This window comes from Eptesicus fuscus, chromosome 2, assembly GCF_027574615.1.
Source record: "Eptesicus fuscus isolate TK198812 chromosome 2, DD_ASM_mEF_20220401, whole genome shotgun sequence".
NCBI lineage: Eukaryota > Metazoa > Chordata > Mammalia > Chiroptera > Vespertilionidae > Eptesicus > Eptesicus fuscus.
The window spans coordinates 114340346-114367736 of record NC_072474.1 but is presented as its reverse complement, the minus strand read 5'-3'; the positions used below and the strand labels follow the sequence as shown (position 1 = coordinate 114367736).

Genomic DNA, 27391 nt, shown 5'->3' with positions numbered 1-27391 from the left:
GCACTGCCATCTTTGCGATGGTGTGAGGGTCAATTAGCATATTCCCTCTTTATTAGATAGGATGACTGGCCATCATGCCACCTTGGATTATTTAGTTCCCATAGATACGTAGTTTCCATAGATACATATGCCTCCATCTCTGCTCTTGTAGTCTGTGGTCGGTTCGTTTCTGCACCCCACCACTTGCTTCTCAGCTGCCACTCACAGCAAGCCTCATGGTAGCCAGGGCAGGGCCTCCCATGTTCTCGTGCACAAAACCGCATTAGCTATGCTTGGTTGTTTTTTCTTGCCTTTGGATTTTAGCAAGCTTTGGAAAACAGCTTTTTCCCCTGGGTGTTCTTGTCATTTGATTGGATTACATCTGTGAAAACTCCTGAGGTCCAAGGCCACCACATAGCTAATACATTTAAAGAGTGGGGCAGGGACTGCATCTAGGTCCGTCTTTCTCCAAAGCCGAGTCCCCTCTGGCCCTGCCGTGCTCCTCCCCGACGAGTCTGTGCCACCAGGAGAACACGGGCCCCGGCGGGGTCTCAGGCATGAATGCCAGGCCTTCACTTCTCCAGCGTCTGTGGTTGCTCCAGGGGCGCTACCCTCAGCCGCCTGAAGAGGGCGCCCGCTGCACACAGAACTCGGGTAGAACACAGAGCCTGCACCAAGCACCGCAACCAGGCTTCGTCCTGGGCATTGTGACTTGTAACACGTACACTTAATGTCACAAAATCGCATTGCGTCCCCGGTTAAGGTCAGTCTCCGGCTCCTCCTGTGAGGAGTCGCAGGAACAAAGTGCCTGGGCAACCAGAACCCAGGAAATGCTAGTCTTGCTTCTCCGAAAGGTGAGCTGGCTTTGTCCCCGAAGCCTGTGGGGTCCTCGGTGTGAGTTTTGAGGATGCAGACACCGCCAGCCACAGGCCTCAAAGACAGCTGAGAGGACCAAGGTCACCGGGCCAGGTATGCTGGCACCGTCACTCCGACCTCTCCCAGGCAGGCTCAGGCGTGTGGCGTCCGGAGGCAGCCGGCTGCTCAGCGGGCCCGGTGCTGCCCCGGGAGTGGTGCGGGCCGGCCCGTGGTTTCGGAGTTGACTCATCTCGGCCTTTCACTGACTCGGGAGAGAGGGGAAGGGCTCTCACAGCGCGTGCCCAGTACCGCTGAGGGCTTGACAGCCCTCCTAGTCCCAGCTGGTTCCCAGGGGGGCGGGCTCTACGCAGACACTGGGGTGCCGGGGAGGGCAAGGACCTGAAGTGGGGTGAGTGAGGCAGGACCGTGCCCAGCGAGCCAGAGCCGCCAGGGAGCCAGAGAGGCGGGCGCGGAGCGAGCGGGGAGAGAATGAGGAGGGCGGAGGGTGACCGGGTCCCGACACCGGCTCCTGGCAGGGCCTGGCGGCGACTGGCTTTTACGCTCTGTGGAAGGAGAAGCTGTGGGGGTTCTGAGCGGAGGAGTGGCACGATGCGACGTGGTGTCTTATCAAGTCGAAGGTGCCGGCTCGGACAAGACACAGTCACTTTAGGTCTCACTGAGGGAGAAAACCGCTGCCAGTGACAGGAAGCTGCTTCTCACTCCTGGGAGGTTAAGATATATTTTAAATGGGTTTGGGGACGTTTAAAATATATAAAAATCTATTTAAGATCTTAACGAGTGGCCTATAGTATTTGAAATGTATGCTGGCTGGAGTCGAGAATAGACCACGGGGCCAGGGCAGACTTGGGGAGACCAGGGGCCACCCTTCAGGGACAGGTGGCCCTGCCCAGGTGCTCCGAGTGCCGGTGGTGGGAGGGGGCGGCAGCCTGGGTTGGAGTGGAGGTGGCACGGACACCGCTCCCCGCCAGCTGGATGCAGGGGGCGAGAGACGGAGGAGCCATCCACGCAGGCATCATCTCGCAGCTCTGCAGGTCAGAGCTGAACGGCCTCCCCGGGCTAATGTCAACGTCTGGGCAGGGCTGGCTCCTGGGGCGGCTCCAGGGGAGACCCTGTCCTGGCCTCCTCCAGCGTCCGGAGGCACCGCATCCCTGGGCTCCTGGCCCCACTGCGCCAGCTTCTGCTCCGGCACAGATCTCCCTCGCTGCCTCCTCCCCACCTCCCTCCATAAGGCCCCGCGCGATGGCACTGGGCCCACCCAGAGAAGCCACGGTAAGCTCCAAATCGCAAGATCCTTAACGGCCCGTGTGCCCCGGGAGGTGACAGATTCTGGTTCTGGGCATTAGGATGGGGGCACCTCTGGGGGCCATTATTCTACCCCCGGCATATAGACGTGGTTTTAATGGTGAAACGGACTCACTGGACAGCAGGTGTCCCGTGTGGCAGCCCCCACCCCCGCCCACGGTCCTTGAACCACTTTCTGCCGTTCATCTCTTTCTGAAGAACGGGTTTTGCTGCTCTTTCTTGATGGACTGACTGAAGGGATTATCCGCTGACTTCCTGTCCTGGGACAGGCGCTCTGCAACCTTCCCCGACCCCCCGAGGGCTGAGGTGAAGGGCTGGCCACCAGGATCCTGCTCAAGCGCCCCCCGGGGCGCCAGGAGGTGCTCAGGGAGCGAAACTCTCCTTACTCTCCCTAAGTTTCAAGACGAGCAGACGCTGGGCCTGCTCCACAGACACCCACCTGCTGTTCTCGCTCCAGGAGGTCTTGGGACAGCCTCCACTGCTGTCTGCGGAAGCGATCCGCGTTCCCCAGCTGCAGGGCGGCGTCCTCCTGGGCCTCCCGCCTCACGGAGTCACACTGCGCTCGTGAGAGGCCCGTCACGCCCGGCAGCGTCTGCAGGAACAGGACGTCCACCAGCGTCTGGAACGTTTCCATGGTGCTGCGGTACAGCTCCTGCAACCGAGAGCCACACGGCAGGTTCCCGTCAGACCACAGGTCGCCCAGAGAGCGCAAGACTGGACTCGGAAGCGTGGATGCCTCCGGTGCTCGTGAAGGCCGGAGCCACTCTTAACACGTTCAGTGAGGAGCTGGGGACAACACTGTTTAGTTTAAAAGAACGAGTTAGAATTTTCAGAACTGAAGACTGTGGTCCAATTTTATTAACCTAACTAGAGGCCCGGTGCACGAAAATTCGTGTAAGAGTAGGCCTTCCTTCCCTGGGCTGCCAGCCGGCACCAGCTTTCCTCTGGCACCCGGGACCCGGACTACCCTTCCCCAGGGCCGGCCGCAGGCACCCGGGGCCCTGGGTGGCTGGGCCCAAGTCGGGCCCTGGCTTTGTCAGGAAGGACGTCCGGAAGATGTCCAGTCTATCCGGTCTAATTAGCATATTACCCTTTTATTAGTATAGATAGTGATCAATAGGCTTAATGGCAGCTAGAAGCAGCTAAAGGGAGAGTTACTTTGCTGGAAGACAGATCAGGAGGAAATCCTCAACAAAGTAAGGAGAGACTAGGGATGGGAAATACGGAGAAGATAAAAGCATAAAAGATGCAATGAGAAAATCCAACTTTTTTTTTTTTTTTAGTCCTCATCCAAGGATTTCCCCCCCCTTCCCATTGCTTTTCAGAGAAAGAGAGAGAGAGAGAGAGAGAGAGAGAGAGAGAGAGAGAGAGAGAAACATCGATGTGAGACTCATTGACTGGTTGGCTTCCACATATGCCCCAATGAGGGGGGGAGTGAACACGCAACCCAGTCCATGCTCTTGACCGGAATATGCACTTAATGGCATCCCCAAACCAATGCATCAATGCCATCTGACACATTAACAGTATCGAGCAGACAACGATCATGATGACTATGTGACCAGGTGAGAAGAAAACATTTTACAAAATTCAGTGCGTGGCATATGCCCTAACCACTGAGGAACACTGGGCAGGGCCCAAATCTGACATTTCCCACGGGAGACTCCAAGGAAAGGAAGGGACAGCGCAGGTAGAAGCAGTATTTGATGTGATGATGGCTTAGACATTGCCCAAAACTGATGAAAGAAATTTACGGCTGAGAAAACGAAGGCTTCATGTGCACAGTAAGAGAGGCTCAATAAATCGCACACGTTTACAGATGAGGCCCTGGCACCTAGGGTGTTAGCAAATTTTTTTGAAAACGAATGGATGAGTGTAGAACCAGAATCTAGTAAACATAGGGTCACTTTGGCTACATTAATAGTAGATAACACGGTCTTTAAGAAAAAAAGGGTGGCTAGAAATAAAGGGGTTTACTTCATAATGCTAAAAGGTCTAACTCAACAGAAAGATGTAAAAACCTAAAATTGTATGCCCTTAATGGCATTACCCAAATCAATGCATCAATGCCATTTGACACATTAACAGTATAGAGCAGAAAAATATGATGACTATGACACCAGATGAGGAAAAATCATTTTACAAAATTTAATTTCCATGCATAAGAAACACCCTTAGCAAAACAGAAATGGAAGGAAAGTTCCTTAATCTGAAAAAAACCAAAACACTATAGCAAAATTATACCTAAGGGTGGAAGCTGTAAAATAATATTAAAAGAATTAAATAAGACTGAAATAAATGTAAGGACATACCACGTTTCTGGATTGGAAGAATGACATTGTAAAGATGTTAATTCTACCCAAAATATCCATAAATTACCAATGCTAATCAAATTGGTGGCTATATCAATAACTATGGAGAATGTGGATTGAACCTACATATATATTTTTTTTAAAAAAATCCTCACCCAAGGACATGCTTAGAAGAGAAAGGGAGAGAGAGAGAAAGAGAGAAAGAGAAACATCAATGTGAGAACGCACAACCTGGGTATGTGTCCTGATCAGGAATCAAACCAGCAACATTTTGGTGCACAGGACGAGGCTCAACCAACTGAGCCACTCCAGCCAGGCTACATATACTCTTTCCCCCAACAATTCCGCTCCTGGGTCTCTGCCCAAGAGAAATGCATGTACATCAAACAACTTCCACAGGAAAGTTTATACCAGCAGACTGTGTAATAGTCTAAACTAAGGAGCCATACAAATGCCCATCAACAGTAGAACGGGTAAATGGTGATATATTTATACCATGGGCTAATACAGACCAAGGAGGAAGAATGAACTGCTACACGCAACACGGATGAATCTCCGAAGCATAAAGCTGAGTGAAAGCGGCCTGGCACACAAGAGTACGTGTCATATGATTCCATCTATATATATAAAAGGCTAATATGCAAATTGTCCACTCGTGAGTTTGACGGGGAGAGCCGGAGTTCGATTGCTCGCTATGACGTGCACTGACCACCAGGGGGTGGCGTGGAACATTGCGGGCAACCAGCGGCGGGACGCTGAAGGAGCGAGGGAAGGAGGAGGCGGGGAGGCGAGGTCTAGGGACCCTACCCTGTATGAATTTCATGCACCAGGCCTCTAGTTTATAGAAAAGCAAGGACCTGAAGTTTGTCAAATACGCCAGATATGGGTCCTGTGAGCAGGGAGGGTCCTGGGATTGGGGGTGTGAGGGGCCTCCAGGGTCCTTGCAGGATCTTCTTCATCTGGGTGATGGTTACATAGATGGTTTTTAATAACCATTTGTTAGTCCATACATTGTGCTGCCCATTTATTTACGGGTGTTTCAATTCACAGTGAAGAATGGTTTGAACCATGGAACTGGTTGACGTTTTCCTCCGGCCTCTGCCGATCCCAGCTTTCTGCCGGGAGACAGATTTAAATCGATTCTCCTGCCTCGGACTCTGTCATGGCACAGCCGTGGCTGGGGACACACCTTTTTCTTTTCCCTTCATGACGGTCAAACCACAAAAATACGCTGTTTGCAAACGCAAGAAAAGGTGAACGCTGTAAAAGCACCACGGCCTGCGAACCCAGGCGCTTTCTGATGAGACAGCGCTGGGTCCTGCCTGCCCCTGCAGTCACTTCCTCCGTCTGCCACGGGCTCCGACAGGCCACATCCCGTGCTCCCGCTTCACGCAGGCATGTTTCATTTGGGAGACACTGATCTATGCTGCGCCCGAAACAGAACCGAACTAACTCGTGGTGCTGCTGTGTGCGTGTGCGTGTGCGGGTCAGGACAGCCGGGGGGAGGGAGGGGGTGGGGGGGACTCATGGGGAGAGAGGCGGGTCCCAGGCCTCAGCCCTGCACTCTCCCTCAGACAGAAGCCCGGAGCCAGGCTAAGGCAGGAATTCCCTGACTTGGCGCCTTCACTCGTGTGCGGTGTGCGGTGTGCGGTGTGCGCCTCTGCAGCCTGGCGCCTCGGGAGCAATGCTCGGGCAGGGGAGAGGCTCACACCTGCGCCTGCAGAAGGTCTGTGAGGACAGCACCTGCTTCGGGGGCTGATTGCAGGGCCAGCTGTCTGCTCCGGGAGAGGGGAGGACCTTCCTGTCCTTTAAGGTTGGGGCCAGTCATGTGACTTGTGTTGGCCAATCAAATGATGTGGCTGTGCCGTGTGCTAGCATGCAGGCTGGATCTCCGACTCTGCGGGGGGAACCATTCCCGCACCCCCTCCCCCCCCCGCCCCGGGCCAGCCCCCGGCCTCGCCTCGGGAGGACAGGAGAGGCAGGTGGAGCACCTGTGCCAATCAAGCCCGGCCCAGACCCGCCGCCTCCGGCCAGTGCAGACCGTGAGCGCGCGTCACTGTCGCTTCAGCCACTGGGTTCCGAGGAGTCTTGCTGCACGACATGACGTGGTCACGATTACGTGACCATCACCACAGCAGGGTCGGGGTCTCTTACAGCCGAGGGATGAAGATGGCTCATGCTCACAGCGCCAGAGGCTCACTCTGCACACGTCTCTCGAGCACTTGCTATGGGCTCTGTGCCAGGGACACGGCCGTGACAGGCAGACGCGGACCGGACCTCAGGGCGTGCACAGCCTCGCGTGGGGCAGGGGTCGCTATGACAAGTGCGATGGCGGGGAGGGTGGAAGCCCTGGGGCCAGACCAGGGAATCCGGTCTGAAGAAGTGACTCTGAACGGAGACAAGAATGAGAACGAGCCAAGCTGAGGGAAGAGAGGGGACCGTGTTTCAGGCAGCGAGAAAGCACACGCAAAGGCACTGGGGTAGGAGGGACGGGGCATCTCTGCGGAACGGAGGGCTGTCTGGGGTTGGCTGGGAGGAAGCAAGCAAGGGACATGACTCCAGACACGTGGTGGCCGGGCCAGGTCATGTGGGCCTGGGGGGCTATGACAGGGGAGCTAGGGGCCAGGTTGGGGGGGTCTCATGGGTCAGACGGGTGGGTCTTCTGGGCCAAGTCAGCTGGGTCTCGTGGGTCAGGTCATAGGGGAGCATCATAGATCAGCCCGGTGGTCACCACGGACCAGGGCAAGGGTGTTAGCTCAGCCTGAGGGCGACGGGCGGCCTTTTGGGGCGTTGAGTGAGTTCCTTCATGAGCTCGAGCTACAAGAAAGACAGCTAAGAACTCCTAGGTGAGAGGGCCCGGGCGACAGGGACAGGCCGCACGGGGGGACCACAGCCAGAACGGGCCCCCGCTGCTCTGCATCTGCCTCCCGAGCGGCCTCCCTCCTTGGCTGCCTCGCGCCTCTTTGCAGGGAGGTGGCTGGCTGGGGCAATGACGGAAAGGGAGGAGGGGTTATAACCATTTAGCCTGGAGGACCACGAAGGCACTGGGGAGTTTTACGTCTGCAGATAAAGAAAACATACATCAACGGCCCCAGCAGCTTTAGGTTAAAACAAAGAGCCACGTTCCCTTAGCCGGCGGCCACGGCGGCAGACCCGAGCGTGCCAGTCTGTACTTCTCAGACTCTGCGTCCTTGGAGACGACCTGTCACCCTTCAACCTTGCCAAAGGACCAGGCAAACGGACTCGCCCTCCCGCGCCACACGCACCTCCTTCCAGGGACACGGACCGCAGGTGCCCACACGTCTACCCTCCGCTCCTCAAGACCCGCGTCCAATAGATACGGCCCAGGAAACCAGGGTCCTGGCATCCCTCCAAACCCCAATTTCTCGTACTCGTTGGGAACCTATTGCTGCCTATCTGCGTTAGGCAAAATAAGGCCTCCCCAAGTCGCCCAGGTCCGAACCCCGGAGTATGCCGCCTTACAGGGCTCCAGAGGTTCTGCAGACGCACGTGAAGGACTGAGACGGGAAGAGGATCCTGGGCCGCCCAGGTGAGTCCAATGGAAGCACAGGGCCCGCCCCGGTGAGAGGGAGGCAGGAAGTCAGGCGAGAGGAGACGGGACGGCGGGCAACGAGGCGGGAGCACCAGGTCCCTGGCTCTGGCTCTGGCTCGGAGGAGGGGCCACGAGCCCAGGCATGGGGGCGCCCCCAGCAGCCGGAAAAGTCAGGGAACAGATTCTCCCTTGGAGCCTCCAGCAGGAGCCCAGCCCGCCGGCACCTTCCTTTCAGCCAGCGACGCCCCCTCTGGACGCCCCCCTCCAGGACTACAAGGTAATAACCGTGTTGTTTAGCCGCTGAGATGCCGGAACGGCAGGTGCGCGCTCCTTCCTCCAGTCCCTCCCTCGCTCATGCGTCCGTTCTGACTGCCTCGCCGTCTCGCTCACCAGGCCACTTCCCCCTCCGCCGTGAATGTTAGGAGCCCCGGGCCTGACGCCCAGGCTCCCAGTGAGTTTCCTTAAACAAAACCCCTTCGCCTGTCACCGCCCTGGCGCGGAGAGAGGCCTGTTTGCCCTGGTTCCCGCGAGGTGACCTCCCCGTTCTTGGAAGGCCCTCCCGGATAAGGGGGTCTCAGGTTACGGGGGAGCTTAGGCCCCGTCAGGTAGCTTGTGACGGTGATGGGATTCGGGTGGGGCCTCGGGCCACGGGCGACCAGCTCATCGCGCAGAGCGGCTGGGGGTTAGGGCCAGCCACACTGGTGGCCGACCACGTCTAACTGGACGCCGAGCTCCGGGGAGCCTCCGTGGTTGGCAGCGGCCAGTGTGTGATGTCACGGCGCTGCCAGGAGGCCAGTGCTGCCCACGCCTCCCGTGAGGGCGCTGGAGGCCTCTGACTGGGACCCGGGCTGACCTCGGCCTGTAGCTCCCACTGCAGCCACCGGCTGTGAGAACCGCTTGCAGCCGGTCCTTAGAGCAGCGGTCCCCCCCTCTCGGACCTCACGGGCCACCGGCTGGCGCCCGCTGCATGAGAGAACTGAAGAGCCGCAGGGGGCCTTGGGGACCTGCGTTTGGTGTCAGAAGTGAGGCTTACTGTGGAGGCTGTTTACCCGTTTCTCCTCACCTGAGCATACTTTTTCCATTGCTTTTCGGAAAGAGTGGGAGGGAGGGAGGGAGGGCGGGAGAGGGGAAGGAGAAGCATCAATGTGAGTCTCAACTGGTTACCTCCCGAATGCATCCGACCGGGGCGGGGAGTGAACCTGCAACCCAGGGACGCGCCCTTGACCCTGGACCCTGGACGGAGAATCGAACCTGAGACGCTTCGGTGGCGGGGTGGGCGGGCCGATGCTCTAACCACTGAGCATGGCCAGGCTGTTGTCTCCGCGTTCTCTGAGGACAGTTCATTTCTCTCACTGTCTCCCCCGCCTCGCCCCCCGACTCCCGGTGAGAACGAGACCGCGAAGCCTGAAGCGTGGGGGTCGGTTTCACCCGCTCCCAGGGGCCTTTCGAGAGACACCGCACAAGCAGGACAGGCAGCGAGCAGGCCCCACGGCCGGGTGACTCTGGGCTGAGCTCAGAGACCGCTCTGAGCCGCGCCACCTGGGATTCAGCGGCATCCGTGTCAGCCAAGCTGGGACCTTACTGTCTGTGTACAGTCAGGACACAGCGGGTGTGTAGAAAAATGCTGTTCTCTGCAGCCTGGAACCGTGAGGCGGTCGTCAGTTTACCTCACAGCCCCGTGCCCATCGTACCACGATGGGGCCTCACAGCCCCGTGCCCACCATAGCCTGATGGGGCCTCACAGCCCCGTGCCCACCACACCACGATGGGGCCTCACAGCCCCGTGCCCACCACGCCACGATGGGGCCTCACAGCCCCATGCCCACCGCACCACGATGGGGCCTCACAGCCCCGTGCCCACCACGCCACGATGGGGCCTCACAGCCCCGTGCCCACCACACCACGATGGGGCCTCACAGCCCCGTGCCCACCACGCCACGATGGGGCCTCACAGCCCCGTGCCCACCGCACCACGATGGGGCCTCACAGCCCCGTGCCCACCACACCACGATGGGGCCTCACAGCCCCGTGCCCACCACACCACGATGGGACCTCACAGCCCCGTGCCCACCATAGCCTGATGGGGCCTCACAGCCCCGTGCCCACCACACCACGATGGGGCCTCACAGCCCCGTGCCCACTGTATCACGATGGGACCTCACAGCCCCGTGCCCACCGCACCACGATGGGACCTCACAGCCCCGTGTCCACCACACCACGATGGGGCCTCACAGCCCCGTGCCCACCACACCACGATGGGGCCTCACAGCCCCGTGCCCACCATATCCTGATGGGACCTCACAGCCTCGTGCCCACCATATCCTGATGGGGCCTCACAGACCCGTGCCCACCATATCCTGATGGGACCTCACAGCCCCGTGCCCACCATAGCCTGATGGGGCCTCACAGCCCCGTGCCCACCACACCACGATGGGGCCTCACAGCCCCGTGCCCACCATATCCTGATGGGACCTCACAGCCTCGTGCCCACCATATCCTGATGGGACCTCACAGCCCCGTGCCCACCACACCACGATGGGGCCTCACAGCCCCGTGCCCACCATATCCTGATGGGGCCTCACAGCCCCGTGCCCACCATATCCTGATGGGGCCTCACAGCCTCGTGCCCACCACACCACGATGGGGCCTCACAGCCCCGTGCCCACCACACCACGATGGGGCCTCACAGCCCCGTGCCCACCATATCCTGATGGGGCCTCACAGCCCCGTGCCCACCATAGCCTGATGGGGCCTCACAGCCCCGTGCCCACCACACCACGATGGGGCCTCACAGCCCCGTGCCCACCATATCCTGATGGGACCTCACAGCCTCGTGCCCACCATATCCTGATGGGACCTCACAGCCTCGTGCCCACCATAGCCTGATGGGGCCTCACAGCCCCGTGCCCACCACACCACGATGGGGCCTCACAGCCCCGTGCCCACCATATCCTGATGGGACCTCACAGCCTCGTGCCCACCATATCCTGATGGGGCCTCACAGACCCGTGCCCACCATATCCTGATGGGACCTCACAGCCCCGTGCCCACCACACCACGATGGGGCCTCACAGCCCCGTGCCCACCATATCCTGATGGGACCTCACAGCCTCGTGCCCAACATATCCTGATGGGACCTCACAGCCTCGTGCCCACCATAGCCTGATGGGGCCTCACAGCCCCGTGCCCACCACACCACGATGGGGCCTCACAGCCCCGTGCCCACCATATCCTGATGGGACCTCACAGCCTCGTGCCCACCATATCCTGATGGGGCCTCACAGACCCGTGCCCACCATATCCTGATGGGACCTCACAGCCCCGTGCCCACCACACCACGATGGGGCCTCACAGCCCCGTGCCCACCATATCCTGATGGGGCCTCACAGCCCCGTGCCCACCATATCCTGATGGGGCCTCACAGCCCCGTGCCCACCATAGCCTGTTGGGTGTCTCACCCAAAAAAAAAGGTCTGGGAAAGAGCCTGCCAGGCTGCAGGGTGAGGTACCTTGTGAGCATCTCCCGTGCGCACACACCCTCCCGTGCGCACACACCCTTCCGTGCACGCGCACCCTCCCGTGCACCCTCCCGTGCACGTGCACCCTCCTGTGCACCCTCCCGTGCACGCGCACCCTCCCGTGCACCCTCCCGTGCACGTGCACCCTCCTGTGCACCCTCCCGTGCACGCGCACCCTCCCGTGCACACGCACCCTCCTGGACAGTGAGGACGAGAAGACTCGAACACTTTATGATGCTCACTCTGTGCCCACAGCACCTCCGTGCTCCGCCGTGGAAGCTTACTTAACCCCCCGACAGTCCTGTGGAGAAAGCTCACTCCCCCGTTTTAACGGAGGAGACTGAGCTGCTGGCCCCCAAAACAGACCGGCCCAGCTCTCTCCATGATGCCTCCCCGTCTGCCTTCCCCCAGCGCCGCCCCCTGCAGGCCACCGTCTGCTCAGGCCTCGGAAAACAAGGAGCGTCACCTTCTGCCTCTGGGCTGGCCCAGGAGGATGTGCGGTCCTCACACACCCTCAGACCCGAGGGCTCGCAGCCCGGCCCGCCTGGGGGCCACGTACCTGGCAGAGTGCGGCCGCGGCCTCGGCAGCCCTGAAGTTCTCCTCTTCCTCCAGGTCACTGCGCGCCACCCTCTGCCGCTCCAGGACCCCGTGAAAGGCCTGGCAGTGAACAAAGGAGGTGAATCGGACAGAAACATGCAGTCCCCCCCCCCGCCCAAACATCTCCCCACCTGCCCGGCTCTCAGATCAAAAGGTCGTTCACCCTTGGTTTACACATGAGAAAAGTGAGGCACGGGGTCACGTGGCTTCTGTGGCTTGCAGGCCGAGGCCACAGCAGGGACCAGCGAGCCTGGACCCCAGGAGAGCCATGGACTGAGCTTATGCCCAGCCAGGAGGAGGAGGTGCGGGCCGCCATGACTGCTCTCTCCCGGACACCGGCCGCCCGGACAGCATCCTCTGACTCTCCCTGCCCAGGTCTGGGAGACCTGCCCAGCGGAGCCCTCGTCACCGTGTGCAGACCAGGAGCCAGGGATGCAGGCTCAGAGGACTCGGCCAAGGTCACTGGGCGGACCCACAGGAGGCCGAGAAGTGGCCCCGTCTGCTGGATGCCGGTGACAGAGCCTGAGCCACACCAGGCCAGCAGGGTCGCGCGCAGGGTCACCTGGAGGAGCTCCTGGGGGTTGGCGGTTAGCTGCGCCTCCGCTAGGAAGGCCCTGCGTTCCTCCTCCTGGGCCCGCGTGAGCCGCGCCGTGCCCTCCGCCTGGCGAGCCAGCGACGCCCGGACCAGCTCTTTGCCTCGCCGCGCAAACTCTGGAAGGGAACGAAGCCAGGACGTCACGGGCGGCTCTCCCGGCAGAACCTCCCTGGCTGCTTCTGCCAGCACAAGAGGGGGCGCCACGGAGGGGCGGACCCCGGTTTATTCTAGTTTCATTATTCGGGCACACGTGCTCCAAAAGGCCGGCGTCAGGAGCCCGGTCCTCCGAGCCCAAGGCCCGCATTATCTGGAGGGACCTTCCCCGTTGCTTTTCAGAGACAGCGGGAGGGGGGGAGCGGCGAGAGGGGCCTTAGAAGAGGTGTGAGCGCCCGCTCTCCGCCACGTCCCGCAGGCCAGGAGTGGGCCCTCCCGGAACCCAATCTGGGCACACTGAGTTGGACTTCCAGCTTCCAGAACAAATGTCTGCTGTCCGGGCCCTGGGGTAGCATCTGACACCGTGGCCCGAGCTCAGACACCTGGAGACTCCTGGTCCTGCAGGATCCAGGCCGGTGTGGGGGTCAGAATCCGCTGGGGGACTCGCTAGGCACACAGGTGCCCTACAGACGCCCCGACGAGACCCAACGAGATCCGAGGGGCCCGGACACACGCAGCCTTGGATCAGCACCAACGGGCTCTCGCCCAGGCTGTGAGGAGGCGGGCGCGGAGGGGGTACCCGCCCTGCAGGCAGAAAGCCAGGTTGCTTCCTGCAGCCCCACCAAAGGTCTGACCCGGACTGAGTCTCAGGTGCCCGATGTCTTCAGCCCTCACCTGCCACGTCCCAGTCGGCCCAGCAGCAGGCGTGTGTGTGTGTGTGTGTGTGTGTGTGTGTGTGTGAAGCGGCCATGGCGGGTGCCCTCTCCTGCCTCGCACACCCCGCCCGGCATCTCGGGGCCCGTGGCTGGTGCAGGGCTGCGGGCACTGGGCACCTCCGCCCTCCTGCCCTCTGCACGTTCCCGGTGGCTCTGCCGAGAGACCCTGGGGTCTCCGTGAGCCGGAATCACCGACGAGGAAATGGAGCAGGGGAGCCCGCCAGGGAGGCAGCCGGTTTACCCCGATCTCCGGGGAAGGCACGCGAGCGCAGAGCATCTCAGGGACTGGTCCCCGAGGGCAGAACTGGGACTCCTGCTGCCCCCAGCCGGGCCCCCACGGCCCCCCCCACGGGCCCCGGCCCCGCGGAAGCCGCTCACCCCTGCTGAAGCGCTCGGCCTCCTCCCAGAGGGCCTTGTGCTGCTGGGTCAGCAGCTCCTCCTTCTGCCGCCCGGACAGCCGGCCCCGGGCGGCCAGCAGGTCCAGGCTGCGGGCGATGGCGGCCAGCCGGCACTTGGTCTCCTCCTGGATCTGCAGCCGCAGGAACTCGATCATCTTCGCCAGGTGCGCCCGGCCCAGCGTCCTCTCCAGGAGGGCCTGAGGGGAGAGCACCCGGCGTCAGGTTGGGCCATCCTGGGGCGGCGCTCGGCCACGGGCTGCGTCCTGGCCCCCCACCTCGCTGCACGCCGAGCAGAGGGAGTAGCTCCCCTCTGAGCCGCCCGTGTCTGCCTCTCAGATGGGGACCCCGTGGTCCCTCGTGGGGACGTGGCGCGGCGGACACGGACAGCACGTGCAAAGCGCTTCGTCCATCCTGAGTGCTCCCCAGAGGCCGCTCTTCCGGGAAGGAGCTCAGTGCACACCTACCATCCGGGAGGAAAGCCCCTTTCTCACAGCCACGCCTCCCGCAGCCCCGGCCGAGGCCGCCACCGCCCGGGAACAGCACGGGGAGAGTCGAGGTCACAGGAGCCAGGGCTTCTGCACTCAGAGCCCCGGTGCTGGGACTCAGAGACTTTGGGGTGATGCCCGGCGTCAGACCTTAGAACCGCCCACCTCGTCCTGCCGCGTGGTCGTTACTCAGGGCAGGACTCCTGGGAAGACACCCCCCACCCCCCACCCCACACAGGAAATGAGGCTACAGGGACGGCCTGCAGGCTGCCTCGCTGGGCCCTCTGTCCCGGAGAGCAGATGCTCAATGACTGGGGCTGTCGAAGGAGAGTGAGGACGCCGGAGGAGCGGCGACACCGCGCTGGCCACGTGGACCACGTGGGAGCTGCAGGGCTGTGTCCTTCCCCACCTCGCCATGGCGCCACCCGCCACCCGGCTCGGGAGGCCCGCGTTAGCCCGGCCCCTTCACCGCCTGCAATCCCGCCCCGTTCAGATCCCCTCCCTATTGCCTTCTCGCCGACCCGCCGACCCACCGTCACTTCTGTGCTGGGACCGCGCCTGGTCTCCCAGCCTCCCGTCCCCTCGCACGCGGCCCCGCATGGCAGCGGGCCTTTCTGAGGTGCAGACGTGGCTCCTGAGACCTCTGGCCCAAACCCTCTCATCACTGCCCCCAGACCGTGTCCAAACTCCCCAGCACGGAGCACATGGCCTTCAGGACCAGCCTGGCCTCGTCCCCAGCCTGGCCCCACACACCTGCCGACTCCTGGCCGCCTAGAACACGGGCCGCAGCTCCGCCAGGCCTCTGCCCACAGGCCTCCTCCTGGGCCACTTCCCTGCCTCCTCGTACTCACTTCGAGGCCTGGCCGGGCCCCGCTCGCCCAACAGGCTCTGATCCTCCGCACCCATGGGCTCCTGTCTTTAAGGAACCGACTGGAGCGCCCCGACGCCAGGGGCGTATGAGACACCCCCGGCCCAGCCGGGCCTCACTGTGGCTGAGCTGCCCTGGTGTGGGTTCTAACAGCGTGTGAACGGGGCACGGGTAATGATCCCCCAGTTCTGGACAAGGACGCTGAGGTTTATCCCGGAAGGCCACATAACTAGCCCGAGGGGCAGTGGCTTTGAAACACACCTGCCAGCAGTCAGCGGGCCCATGGCCACTAGAGGGCGCAGGAGGATAAGCGCCAGGTGCCCTGTGGCCCAGGCAGGGCGGACGGACGGCCAGGACAGCCACCTCTGATTTAGCTCACTGAGGCCCTCCAGGCTCCTACGGACAGCACAACCTTTAAGGCCTCTTCCAGGGCTCTGTTCTGAGAGTCCCCGATGCCAGTGCCTTGTTCCAGGGCCACCTGCCCAGGCCAAAATGCTCAGACACCAGCCCAAGAACTGAATTCCAGAGTTTATCAACAGCACATACTAGATACGTCACAGGGGGGACACGTGGGGGCAGGGAGCTAACTGTCCCCCTTTCCAGGCAGCACTGTGGTGCCCTGTCTACTCTGCCCGCTGACATGTGGCCGGACACAGGCTCACTTCCCACGTGAGCTTCTGATTGACGTCCTGTCTGATCGCCAACCCTCTCAGAGCAGGTGCTACTCCGATCCCATTTTACAGATGGTGAAACTGAGTCACAGAGAGGTTGAGTAACTGCCCAAGGTCGCACAGCTAGGAAGTGGCAGGACTGTGGTCTGTGCTCAGGTTTCTGGCTCAAGTCTGCAAATTGGTTTCTGTCACATGACGCGGCACACAGTAGGTGCTCATTAAACATTGGCTGAAGGACTCGCCGACTGAGAACCCGAATAATTCATCCCCTGCTTCCTACTTGGAAGTTTCTGGCTGATACTTGGGCCAGCGTCAGCTAAGGATACACTGTTGTTTTGTGTTTCTGCATCCGTATCCTGCTGACAGGATAATAATTAAAGAAAGAAAAAGGAGAAAAGGAAAGTCTTTTTCCTTTGATAAGCATCCATATCAGCAACCCGATCAAATTAAAAGCCAGCTCAAAGGGGCTTGGACGGCCCACCGGAGGCTGGGGGCGCAAGCTCGGCCACGCGTGAGGCAGGGCGGGCCCAGGTGTGTCACCGCCGGCTCCTTCCTGCCTCTCCCAGGCGCACATGGGGACTGTGTACAGGACGGGATGCACACAGTGTCCTCCAGTGGCTGTGGGCCCCGGGCGTCTGTTAACGTGCACCGTGGATTCGGGCGTGCGGGGAGGACCCGCGTCTCTAACCAGCTCTCGGGGCACGCGGAAGCCGCTGGTCTGCAGCCACACTCGGGGCAGATGGTTGTGGAGAAGCGGCAGGAATCGCTCTGGCTCCTCAGCACCTGTGCCATGGGTCTGAGAGCCGAGTCTGTGTTGGGGGCAGGGCGGCCGCTGGAGGGTCTGAGCCGCGTGGGACCTGGGCGGGTGCACAGGTCTGAAATGTAACCCTCGAGTTCCCAAGGCCAGAGCGAGGGGAGACGGGTGCGCAGGGACTCGGGCCTTGTGCACAGCAGGGTGAGCCCCAAACCTCCCCCCTCTGTGACGAGCACCAGGCGCTTCCCTGGGTCTGTCTGAGAAGTCCCAGGACCGCTCTTACAAACAGAGCACCTGGAACTCAGAGAGGGTAAGTCACCAGCCCCAGGGGACACAGCTTCAGGGGCCGGGCCTACACGCTGCGATCTGCAGCTTGCTCTGGCCCAGCGGTTTGCATCCCCAGCTACACAGCAGAACTGTTTGGGGAGTTTGAAACCAGCAAAGCCAGGGCCTCTGCTTCCAACCAATCAGACGGGCTCTGGGCATGAGGCCCGGGCACAGGCATCTTTGGAAGCTCCCTCGGTGGTTCGGGAGGCAGCAGGAGAGCGAACCAAAGCTCCATCCCACCAGCGGGCGTCAACCCTGACTGCTCGCCGGGGTCACCGGGGCTCCAACCCCAGGTGATTACCTCAGGCTCTCGGTGGGGACTCATGTGGGACCCAACATCAGGGCCTTTTAAAGCTCCTGGTCATGTCAGTGTGAGGCAGGGGGGAGACACAGTGCTCTGTGCTGGGGGACATGGAGCTGGCCGACATCTCCACAGCTGGGAGGGAGGGATGGAGGGATGGAGGGATGGAAGGGAGGGAGGGAGGATGGATGATGGATGGATGGGTGGATGGATGGGTGGATGGAATGGAGAGAAGGGAGGAAGGGAAGGAATGATGGGATGGAGGGAAGAAAGGATGGAATAGAAAGACTGGATGGATGGGTGGTGGACGGAGAGATGGATGGGATGGAAGGATAGATGGATGGGTAGATGGATGGATGGGTGGAAGGAAGGAAAGGAAAGATGAGAGGAAGGAAGGAAGGGAGGGAGGGAGAGAGGGAAGGAAGGAGGAAGGGAGGGAGGGAAGAAGGAAGAAAAGATGAAGGAAGGAAGAATGAATAGGAAGAAGGACTGGATGGAAGGATTGAGTGGATGATGGGAGGACGAATTCATTGCTTTTCTCTGGCTCTCTCTCCCCATCTACAATAAAGGTGTTTAACTGGGCAATCTCTACAGCACTAGCGCTTCCTGATTCCGTCTCTGTGCAAACCCCTCCGGGCCCCTCCCGGCCCCGCCCCGCCTGCCCTGCCCGCATTACCAGCGCCTGCAGGTCCTGGGAGTCCCGCAGCAGCCCCTCCGCTGCGCTCATTCTGGCGGTCAGCGCCACCCCGAGCTGGCGCGCTCTGGCGCTGGGACACTTGAACTGGTCCACCAGGCAGTGCTGGACGCTCTCCACCTGCCTCCAGAACGCGGCCATCTGGGAACGAGGAGCGGGAGGGGAGGACACTTGGTTAAGAAAGCTGTAACGCCGTATGGTTCAGGCCCATGTGGTCAGGCGCGGGAACTGCAATCCGCTGCTTATCACAGACCGAGATTCCGAACAGGCTACACCTCGGAGCACGGCCATCTCGCAGCGATCACACTCAGAGCTTCCTCCTGTTCCAGGAGGGAACAGCAATAGCTGCGGACCCGGGACCGCCCCGCCTAAACACGGAGGGACCCAGCAGGCCAAGTCCTGCCGGCGGGGAGGGGGGCGTGAATTCCAGTGCCCTCCGGGGCGCTTCCAGAGCTTTAAAAGGGATTGGACGTGTCCTGGAAATACAAGCACGAACGGCCATTTAAAGACTAGTTCTTGCCCCCAAAGTACCAAAGAGAACGCGGCAGAGACGATGCTGAGCGTGGGAACGACCTCCGTGACCCTCTCTTTCCTGCCCCATCCCGTCAGGCGCTGGGACGCCGCGTGGCTGCGAACGCCGGGCTTCGCGGCTGGCCCTGCGGCCTGAGAACCGAGGACAGCGATCCCCGAGTCTCAGCGACGTCTTTTGCTTTATGACGTGCAGGTCACGTGCGGCACGCAGTCTGCTTCCAGACAAAGTACAGGTGGAGCGGACGAGGGTGAGGACCCGGCGCAGGGAGATGGACCCCGGAACCGGGCCCCGGAGCGAACGCGAGGCAGAGGCAGTGGAGCTGAGTCGGGTCCTGCAGCTCCAGATGGGGCTTCCACTTGGCGCCCCCCCCCCCGCTCCCCCCGCCATGTCTCTGACGCTGAGAGGACACTTCTTGCTGGGCAGGCATGGGAGGGGTCAGCGCTCAGGGCTCAATGGCACCAGAAGCTCACACTGACCTTGCTGCTATGGCTGAAGGTGGAGAGAGATGACAACCTGAGGCTCGCTGAACCCTGTTGGCCATCCCCCGGGCCAGGCTCAGCCAGGACAGAACATCACCCGGAGGCACTGGCGCCTCTTCAGAGCTTGGTGCCCATCTCGGGCCTCCGGGCAGCTCGGCACACCCTCAGCTGCCCCGTCAGCAGCTCATCCCACCGGACCCCGCCCGCACCTGCAGGCTCACCCCCGCTGTCCCCTCGCCCATCAGACGACCTCTCCGCCCGCCGTCAGGGACGTGGACGCTCGTCCACGAATTCCGGCCCGGGACAGAGCGCATGTCCACCAGCCCGTGGCTTCCTCTCCACCCCGGGAGCCAGGACGCTCCGCCCGTCCTTCTGATAAACCTCCGACTTCCCGGGCATCCGTGACACGACCTCCTCCTGGTCCCTCCAGGTCCCCCTCCGCCTTCTTGTCGTGATTCTCCTTCACCCTTGCTCCTCGCTGTGGGCAGGATCCAGGCGCTTCTCTGCTGTCCTCCACCTGGTCCTGGGCCCGGGGCGTCTCCTTCGTGGGTCACCAGAACTTCACAGAACCTTCCGAGGACTGCGAGCCCTCTCCGGAGCCATGCAGCCCGGACGCCACGTCCCTGCCGGACTCCTCCAGGCTGAGACCCTCCTGCAAGCCGCCTTCGAGAACAAGCTCGCTCTCCGTCCTCCCCCCTGGGCCTGGTGCAGACTCCGCCCCACCATCTCCCTCCCAGCCTGTTCTCAATCTGGGTCCTTATTTCTGTAGAACTCATCTCTGCACCCTCTCCCCGCCCCCCAACCTCATTATATCCCATCCTATCGGCTCCCACTTCTCCTTACCCCTCCACCCGCTGCGAACACCTTCATCAAGTCCCACTGCACCAGCCCCGTAGCTCGCACTGGCCTCCACAGCAGCCTGTGCAGCCCTTCTAAACCAGAAGGGGACCCAGCCACCCTCTGCGGCAACCCTCCGCGACTCCCCCTCCTGGGTGAGGGGAGGGCCCTCCGTCCAGGCTCTGCTCAGCTCCAGGCTCTGCGTCAGCTCCCTCTCCCTCTGCCTGCTCCTCGAGCTCCCTGCTGCCTTCTCTGCCGCCCGCGGGCCGGGCCGCACCACACCTCCCCCAGGCAGCCTCTCCAGGCCCTTTCTTCCCCGAAACCTTTCCTAACTGGGGGTAAGACGGTTCCTCTCTCCCCTGCGCTTCAGCGCTCCTGCGTTCCCATCGGTCACACCTGAAACCCAGAAAGTCCTCATCTGCTCACCTGTCATCGCCCCCTGCCCCCAACACCCCCCGCCCCCCGCTGGCCTGACATCTCTCGGGCAGGGCCAGGTCTAAGTTCATGGGAATCCCTGTCGCCAGCACAGCACCTGGGCGCCAAGGAAATGAGTGCTTAAGACATAACGCATGAACAAAAAAAGCAAAAGAAGAGATAAACATCTGAAGAAAGCCCTCCTCCCTGGAACTTAAGACCTGCTTTTAGGAGAGATGCCCAGGGGGTGAGGAGCTGGCGGCAGCACCCGCTGCACCCACAGGGTCAGAGCGACCTCTGCTCTGAATGAGACGAAGGTCGACCTGAAGTGTCAGCCAGGGGGCCTGGTTACAACAATGAAACGCCTCCCTCTGAAAATCCTGGCCCTAATGACACCTTCTCCATCACTCAATGCGGAGGCAGATCTGCCTCCGGGCCGACCCAGCAGGGAATCCCGGTATTAAACACGGTTCTAGGCACATCCACTCTCCATCTCCCCAGCGGGACTGTCCCGAAACCACGGCCTTTACGCAGGAAGAAGTCCACCACGTACGTTCTCTATCAGCTGCTCAGCGTATTCCCTCTCCTTCTTCTCCACGTCTGCCAGCGTGATGTACTGGGAGTCGCCGGCGCCCAGCGTCTCCGTGTCTGACAGCCTGACCCGAAGTCCCTTTTCTAATTCCTCCAAATCCTATAAAAGGTGAAAGAAAGGAAATAAAGAGCACGTTGAATGTGTCTTAAATTCTGGAGAAAGAAATGCTTTTGTTTTTCACATTCTCATGGAATATTTATTTCTTCCCCCCGGGTAATATGTCTTAACCATAATTCGATGCTATGGGTGTTGTCCTATTTAAGGTCTGATGATAGAAACCTGTTTTTCTCCTTAAACACAGAGCCTCGAGGACAATGGGTTATTGTCTTCTATAGTCCTCATCCCCCCACAAAAAGTAGACCAGGCGTAGAAAGCAATGCAACAGTATTTCCCATCCTTCTGCAGCCCTGGGAAATCATATATTTAAAAATGCCCCGAGCCTGAACAGGAAGTCACATCCACAGTGACTCCCTTGTTCTGGACAGAGAACATGACCGACATTCCACTCACTTCTCTGCCTCCAATATCTTTCCCATGTTAGTCCACACTGTGATTTTTACATCTGTACTCATGTCTGTATCTCTGTATTATGTTAAAAGTGTATCTATATATACAAAAGCCTGAGCGACCATTTGACCAGCCAGTAGCTATATGACACTCACTGACCACTAGGGGGCAGACGCTCAATGCAGGAGCTGCAGAGCTGCGGTGGTTCTCGGGTGATGCACCCAGAACAGAGAGGAGGGAGCCCGATTCTGGGGTGTGTCACCCGAGAACCTCCCTTTCGTAATCCAGGACCCCTCAGGGGATGTCGGAGAGCCGGTTTCAGCCCTATCCCTGCAGGCCAGGCTGAGGGACCCCATCGGTGCACGAATCTGTGCACCGGGCCTCTAGTATTGTAGTAAGCTATTGTCCAGTTAGCTGGAAATACAGATTGAAGACTTACGTTTTCTTGTTTTAAAAGAATCTTCTGGTAGAATTCGTCATCAGGCTTCTTTCTCGGAAGGAGGTCAAGGAGGCACATTTTAAAAATCTGAATAAACATCTATTGCCAAAGAAGGGACCATAACAGAAATAATGGTTTAAACAACAGTATCTCCCTCCCTCCTCTCCTTCCCCCTCCTCCTGCTCCTCTCTGTCTCTGTCTCTCCCTCTCTGTGTCTCTGTCTCTCTCTCTCTGTGTGTGTGTGTGTCTCTCTCTCTCTTTTTCTCTCTCTGTCCCTCTCTCTGTCTCTCCCTCTGTGTCTCTGTCTCTCTCTGTCCCTCTCTCTGTCTCTCCTCTGTGTCTCTTTTTCTCTCTCTGTCTCCCTCCCCCTCCCTCTCTGGTGCCCACCCACGGGCAGGCGCTGCCTTCCCATCTTGGGCTCCCTAAGGTCGCTCTCCCTCCCCACACCCACCTCCCGGGGGTCCCGGCGCACAGAGCCCGGTGGCGGTTCCTGAGCCCTGAGGGGTCCCGCCCGCCTCTCCACCTACCAAGTGCCGGTCCTGCCTCAGCGCCGCGTCCAGCTGGAGCAGATCTTTCAGGTGGAGGTTATAGATGCACAGGTCAAGGTCGGCGCTGCAATGTCACGAGAGAGAGAGACCTTTGAGTGTTTGAGGGCAGGAGGGAGGTGACAGACAGGGCGTCCCTGCTCAGTACAAGCCACGCGGGTCCTGGCTCCAGATTTTATATCTGCAGCGCGTGACGATTCCCAACAGCCACACGGTTTACGAGAAGGAGTTACAGGAGCTCGTGACCAGAGGGGACTGCGGCCCGGACGTCCAGGACAAAAGCGGAGGTGACGGCAGGTGGGAGAGTGACCCCGACACGTGCTGCGGTCACGGGCAGGCCGGTATCGCGTGCACCTTCCTGAGCTCAGGTAGACAGCCCGTGCCCACCTGACAGACGAGGACGCTGACGCAGGAAACCGAGGGCCAGAGAAATCCGTGTTGGTCAGGGTCACGGGGCAGGAGGAGGCGGGTGAGGTGAAGGCTCCCACCTTTTCTCCCTCACAGGCAAGTGCCTTTCACACGACTGACCCCGGACGGCTAGACAGTGCCCCAAGTCCAAGGCTCAGAAACAGCCTTTCCCAGCGAGGAAAGGGGCTCTGGTCCAGCAAAAGTCCCTCCCGCGTGGGCCACCGCGGGGTCCTCACCCAGCTCCGGCTCTGAGCCCACTCATGCCGCAGCGGGGCCGTGGCCAGGGCCCCTCGAGCTCACGGAACTTCAGAGCAGACAGGCCCGAGGACCCCCCCCCCCCCCCGCCCCGACCCCCCGCCCCCCAGACTGAGTTTCGGGCACTGACCACGAGCTGAGCCCTTCTCCGGGCTGGACAGTTTGAAGATTCTGAGCGTGGGCTTTGGAGGTAAGGGGGTGGGGACAAATCTGGTTCCATCACCCTCCTCTGTGTGGCCTTGGGCAGGTCACTCAGCCTCTCTGAGACTCACTTTATTTATATGTTTGTTTGTTTTTTAATAAATATATATATATTTTATTGATTTTTTACAGAGAGGAAGGGAGAGGGACAGAGAGTCAGAAACATTGATGAGAGAGAAACACCAATCAGCTGCCTCCTGCACACCCCCCACTGGGGATGTGCCCGCAACCAAGGCACATGCCCTCGACCGGAATCGAACCTGGGACCCTTGAGTCCACAGGCTGACGCTCTATTCACTGAGCCAAACCGGTCAGGGCTATTTATATGTTTTTATTGATTTCAGAGAGGAAGGGAGAGGGAGAGAGGTAGAAACATCAATGATGAGAGAGAATCATTGATCGGCAGGTGTGGCTCAGTGGTTGAGCACCTACCTATGAACCGGGAGGTCGTGGTTCGGTTCCTGGTCGGGGCACATTTCCTTCATAAAACGGGGACCCAGCTAGCCCCTACCTGATAAGGTTGGTAGGAGGAATTAGTTCACTGGCTGACTAATAGGTGCCCATCACTGAACCTGTCCCAGGCTCCCGCCCGCTGGCGGAAGAGACAGGACAGGGGACAGGACGGACCTGACCTTGTGCTCATGCAGTAAGCACTCCTTGCAAACTGCTCGGCACTCGGCCCAGCACCCGGAAGGCGCCTACTCAGCGCCAGCTGCGATGCCATGCCCAGGGCACGCCGCTGACGCATTGAGGGTCCCCTGAAGTCTCTCCGAGGCTGGAGCCTGACCCCATAACCCTTATGAGGTCGATACCACATGGCAAGTGACAGAGGGAGACAGGTCCCACTCTGACACGGGGCGGCTGTGTGTCCCTGGCTGAGTTGCTTAACCTCTCTGGGCCTCCGTTCTCCGTTTCCTCCTCTGGCAACGACATGCCTCATGGGCCTGCGCCCTCCACCTGCCCTCCTCACCTCTCGCAGGTCAGGGCCTCGGGGAAGCTGTGGACGCGGAGGAAGGTGCGGCCGAGGAACCGGTCGTCGCTGGCGGCCGAGTGGATGCTGGACGAGGAGCTGCACTCGTCCTTGTCGGCCTGGCTCAGGCTGCCCAGGCTGCTGCAAGGCGACGCCTCCGCCGGCTGGTTGGGCAAAACCACCTGCTTTAGGTTTTCGTGCAGAGACGGGTTGGAGGAGCCGTCGGCCAGAGGCTGGGGCGGCAGAAGAGAAAGGGGACTCAGTGCACGCGACCATCAGGGGTCTGACTCGGTAATTCCACCCGCGACACAGGACGGCGGCTCCCGGGGCGGGCAGGCGCGGCAGGGGCGGGAGTGAACCCGTGTCACAGCTCTCTTGTCCCCAAGAGGCCAGGGCTCTGCACCAGGCTCCCCCCACCCCCCCGCCCCCTTAGCTCTGAGCCTGCCTCTGCCCCCATGACCCCTGCACCTGGCACTCGGCTGCCCACCTGCCCATCTCCACAGCAGCCACCTGCCCTGGCCCACCTGCCTCGCTGCTGTCTCAGACCCGGGCCAGCTCTGTCCACTAACGCGCTGACCACCTAGCTCTTCACCTGCACTGACGTGGCGCCACCTCCTCGCCCCGGGCCTTCCAGGAGGCATGCCATTGCCCTGGCGTTGGCTTAAAGAAATGCAGTTCCGGCCATGACCTCAAGAGGGCGCAGCCTGGTGCAGCCTGAACAGGGCTCTGACCTCCAGGCCTCCCCACCACCGCCGCCACTCCCAAGGCTGAAACCCTCGCCCCCCACTCTGCTGGGTGGAAGCAGCCGTCCCCCACAGAGCCCAGAGCCTACCTTCTCCGACGCCCAGCCCACACCAGCTTCCACAGGCCCCTCTCTGTGCAGCCTGACACCACAGTGTCCCTCCCAGACGGGGGCGGGGCAGCCTCCAGGCTGAGGACCATGCTCCCCTGACCTCGAGCCATGCCCAGTGGCCACTGGGGAGGCGGCCCGGCAGTGGGTGTGGTGCTGAAGAAATGCCCCTGCTCTGGGAGTGTCTCTCCCCCCCCCCCCCCCCCCCCCCGCCCCGCCTCCCAGAGAGCTAAGGAAGGAAGTGGTTCCCAGTGTGTGTTCCGGGGAACAGGTCTGTTCCCCAGAGAATCTATCTGGGAAAGTCTGCGCGAACCAGGGTGGCTAATTTCTGCGCTGCGGGAATTCTCAGAGCCCCCCACAGGCTCCAGCTGCTCCAAGGCAAGTGCTGACTGAGGACACAGAACGGGTACTGCGTGCTTAGCTGTCACACACGGCCCCGGCCCTTATGTCTACTGTCCGGTTTAACCCTCAGAACCACTGCTTGAGGCAGGAGGGCCCATTACTCCCATTTCACAGATAAAGAAACTGAGGCCCCAGAAGTCAGGAAATGGTCTGCAGTACACAGCGAGGGGGCGGGGGGGGGGGTGTTCAGACTGAGTCGGGGTCACTCCAGAACCTGTGCTCTTTCCCGCCAGCATTTTTCTCAACTTTCTTGACCAGGAAACTCTTTTTCCCACAGAGCACCGCACCGGCTGAGGGCTCCTGCGGCCATGGGGTGCCCGCTCTCTGCGAAGCTCCCGGCTGCAGGTATGAACCCCTGCCTTCGGTGTAAGGCCTGCAGCCCGGTGTGTGTGTGTGTGTGACAGGCCCTGCCACTTTCTGCAGTGACCTCGGGCGGCCGTGAGCCCCTCGGGGCCTCAGTTTCCTCTGCGTGAGTGGAGAGGACAGTGTTATTTGTCTCACAGGAGCACGTAAGGCTGGAATGCCGGATGCATGGCCAACGCCTAGCACAGTGCCGGCCCCACCGTAAGTGTTCAGGAGTGTCGGCTGCTGGCGTGAGCCTCGGGGTCTGGGGACGAGATGCTGGTAGCTGTGTCGGTATCGGTGTCTGTGTCAGTGTTAGCGAGCAGGGTGGGTGCTGTCCTACTGTGCTGCCCTGGTGTCCCTGGGGTACAACACCCCATGGTGATTCCTGACCTGGATACACCCAGGCACCCCTGGCCCTGACCACACTGCCATCAAACCCCTACGTGTTGCTCGGTGACAAAGCCTCACGCTTATCCCTGTTACAATGGCTGCCACAAACCCTCAATAGAACCTGAACTGCACATCGAACCCCACTTCTCCACCCCAACCTCCAGGGCACTACTGAGTAACTGGGTCCCAAGACGGAGCGCAGGCCTCTCACCCGGAACTTCTGGTTGATGGGATAGACGACTTTCGCCTTCAGTGCGAATGCTGTGATGTTGCTGTTGAAGGACGGCTCGCGTTCCTGGGAAGAAGAACACACGCCATGGGGAGCTTCTGGGAGACGAAGGGTAAACGGCCAAGGGTTTCCAAAGTGCCACACCGCACTTGTCACAGTGGCCTGGGAAAGGGACCGCGCAGGCACACACAGGCCTAAGTAAGCACTCCCACGGCAGAGGGATGGGTGATGGATGGCGGAATAGGTGGATGGATGAATGGACAGACAGACAACAGGTAGATGGATGGATGGACAGATGAACACACAGATGGATAAGTGGATAGGCAGGTGAGTGGATGGATGGATGGATAGATGGATGGGCAGGTGAGTGGATGGATGGATGGATGGATGGATGGATGGATGGATGGATGGATGGGTGGATGGATGAATGGGCAGGTGAGTGGATGGATGGATGGGTGGGCAGGTGAGTGAATGGATGGATGGATGGGCGGGCAGGTGAGTGAGTGGGTGGATGGATGGATGGATGGATGGGCAGGTGAGTGGATGGATAGATGGATGGATGGATGGATGGAAGGATGGATGGATGGATGGATGGATGGATGGATGGATGAGTGAATGGATGGATGGATGGATGGATGGATGGATGGATGGATGGGCAGGTGAGTGGATGGATGGATGGATGGATGGATGGGCGGGCAGGTGAGTGAATGGATGGATCGATAGATGGATGGGCAGGTGAGTGGATGGATAGATGGATGGATGGAGATGGATGGATGGATGGATGGATGGATGGATGGATGGATGGATAGATGGGTGGATGGATAGATGGATGGGCAGGTGAGTGGATAGATGGATGGACAAATACATGGATAGATGAGTATATAGATGAATGTACAG

The 27391-nt window shown here is 60.4% G+C and overlaps 1 protein-coding gene across 3 annotated transcripts in view; it reads right to left on the bottom strand.

The window, feature by feature from the left end:
- Positions 1–27391, bottom strand: part of EVC (EvC ciliary complex subunit 1) — a 46660-nt gene that overhangs the window by 12662 nt on the left and 6607 nt on the right. For 2 of the 3 annotated variants that reach the window (XM_054708196.1, XM_054708197.1), the window contains exons 3-12: positions 26477–26560; positions 24279–24511; positions 22427–22511; positions 21900–21998; positions 20915–21052; positions 18082–18240; positions 13980–14196; positions 12700–12848; positions 12099–12197; positions 2597–2809 (exon numbers count right to left, since the gene is read on the bottom strand). In XM_054708196.1, the coding sequence (XP_054564171.1) occupies positions 2597–2809; positions 12099–12197; positions 12700–12848; positions 13980–14196; positions 18082–18240; positions 20915–21052; positions 21900–21998; positions 22427–22511; positions 24279–24511; positions 26477–26560 (1476 nt within the window). The remainder of the gene's footprint in view (positions 1–2596; positions 2810–12098; positions 12198–12699; positions 12849–13979; positions 14197–18081; positions 18241–20914; positions 21053–21899; positions 21999–22426; positions 22512–24278; positions 24512–26476; positions 26561–27391) is intronic. The other variant, XM_054708198.1, reaches the window with a different exon arrangement.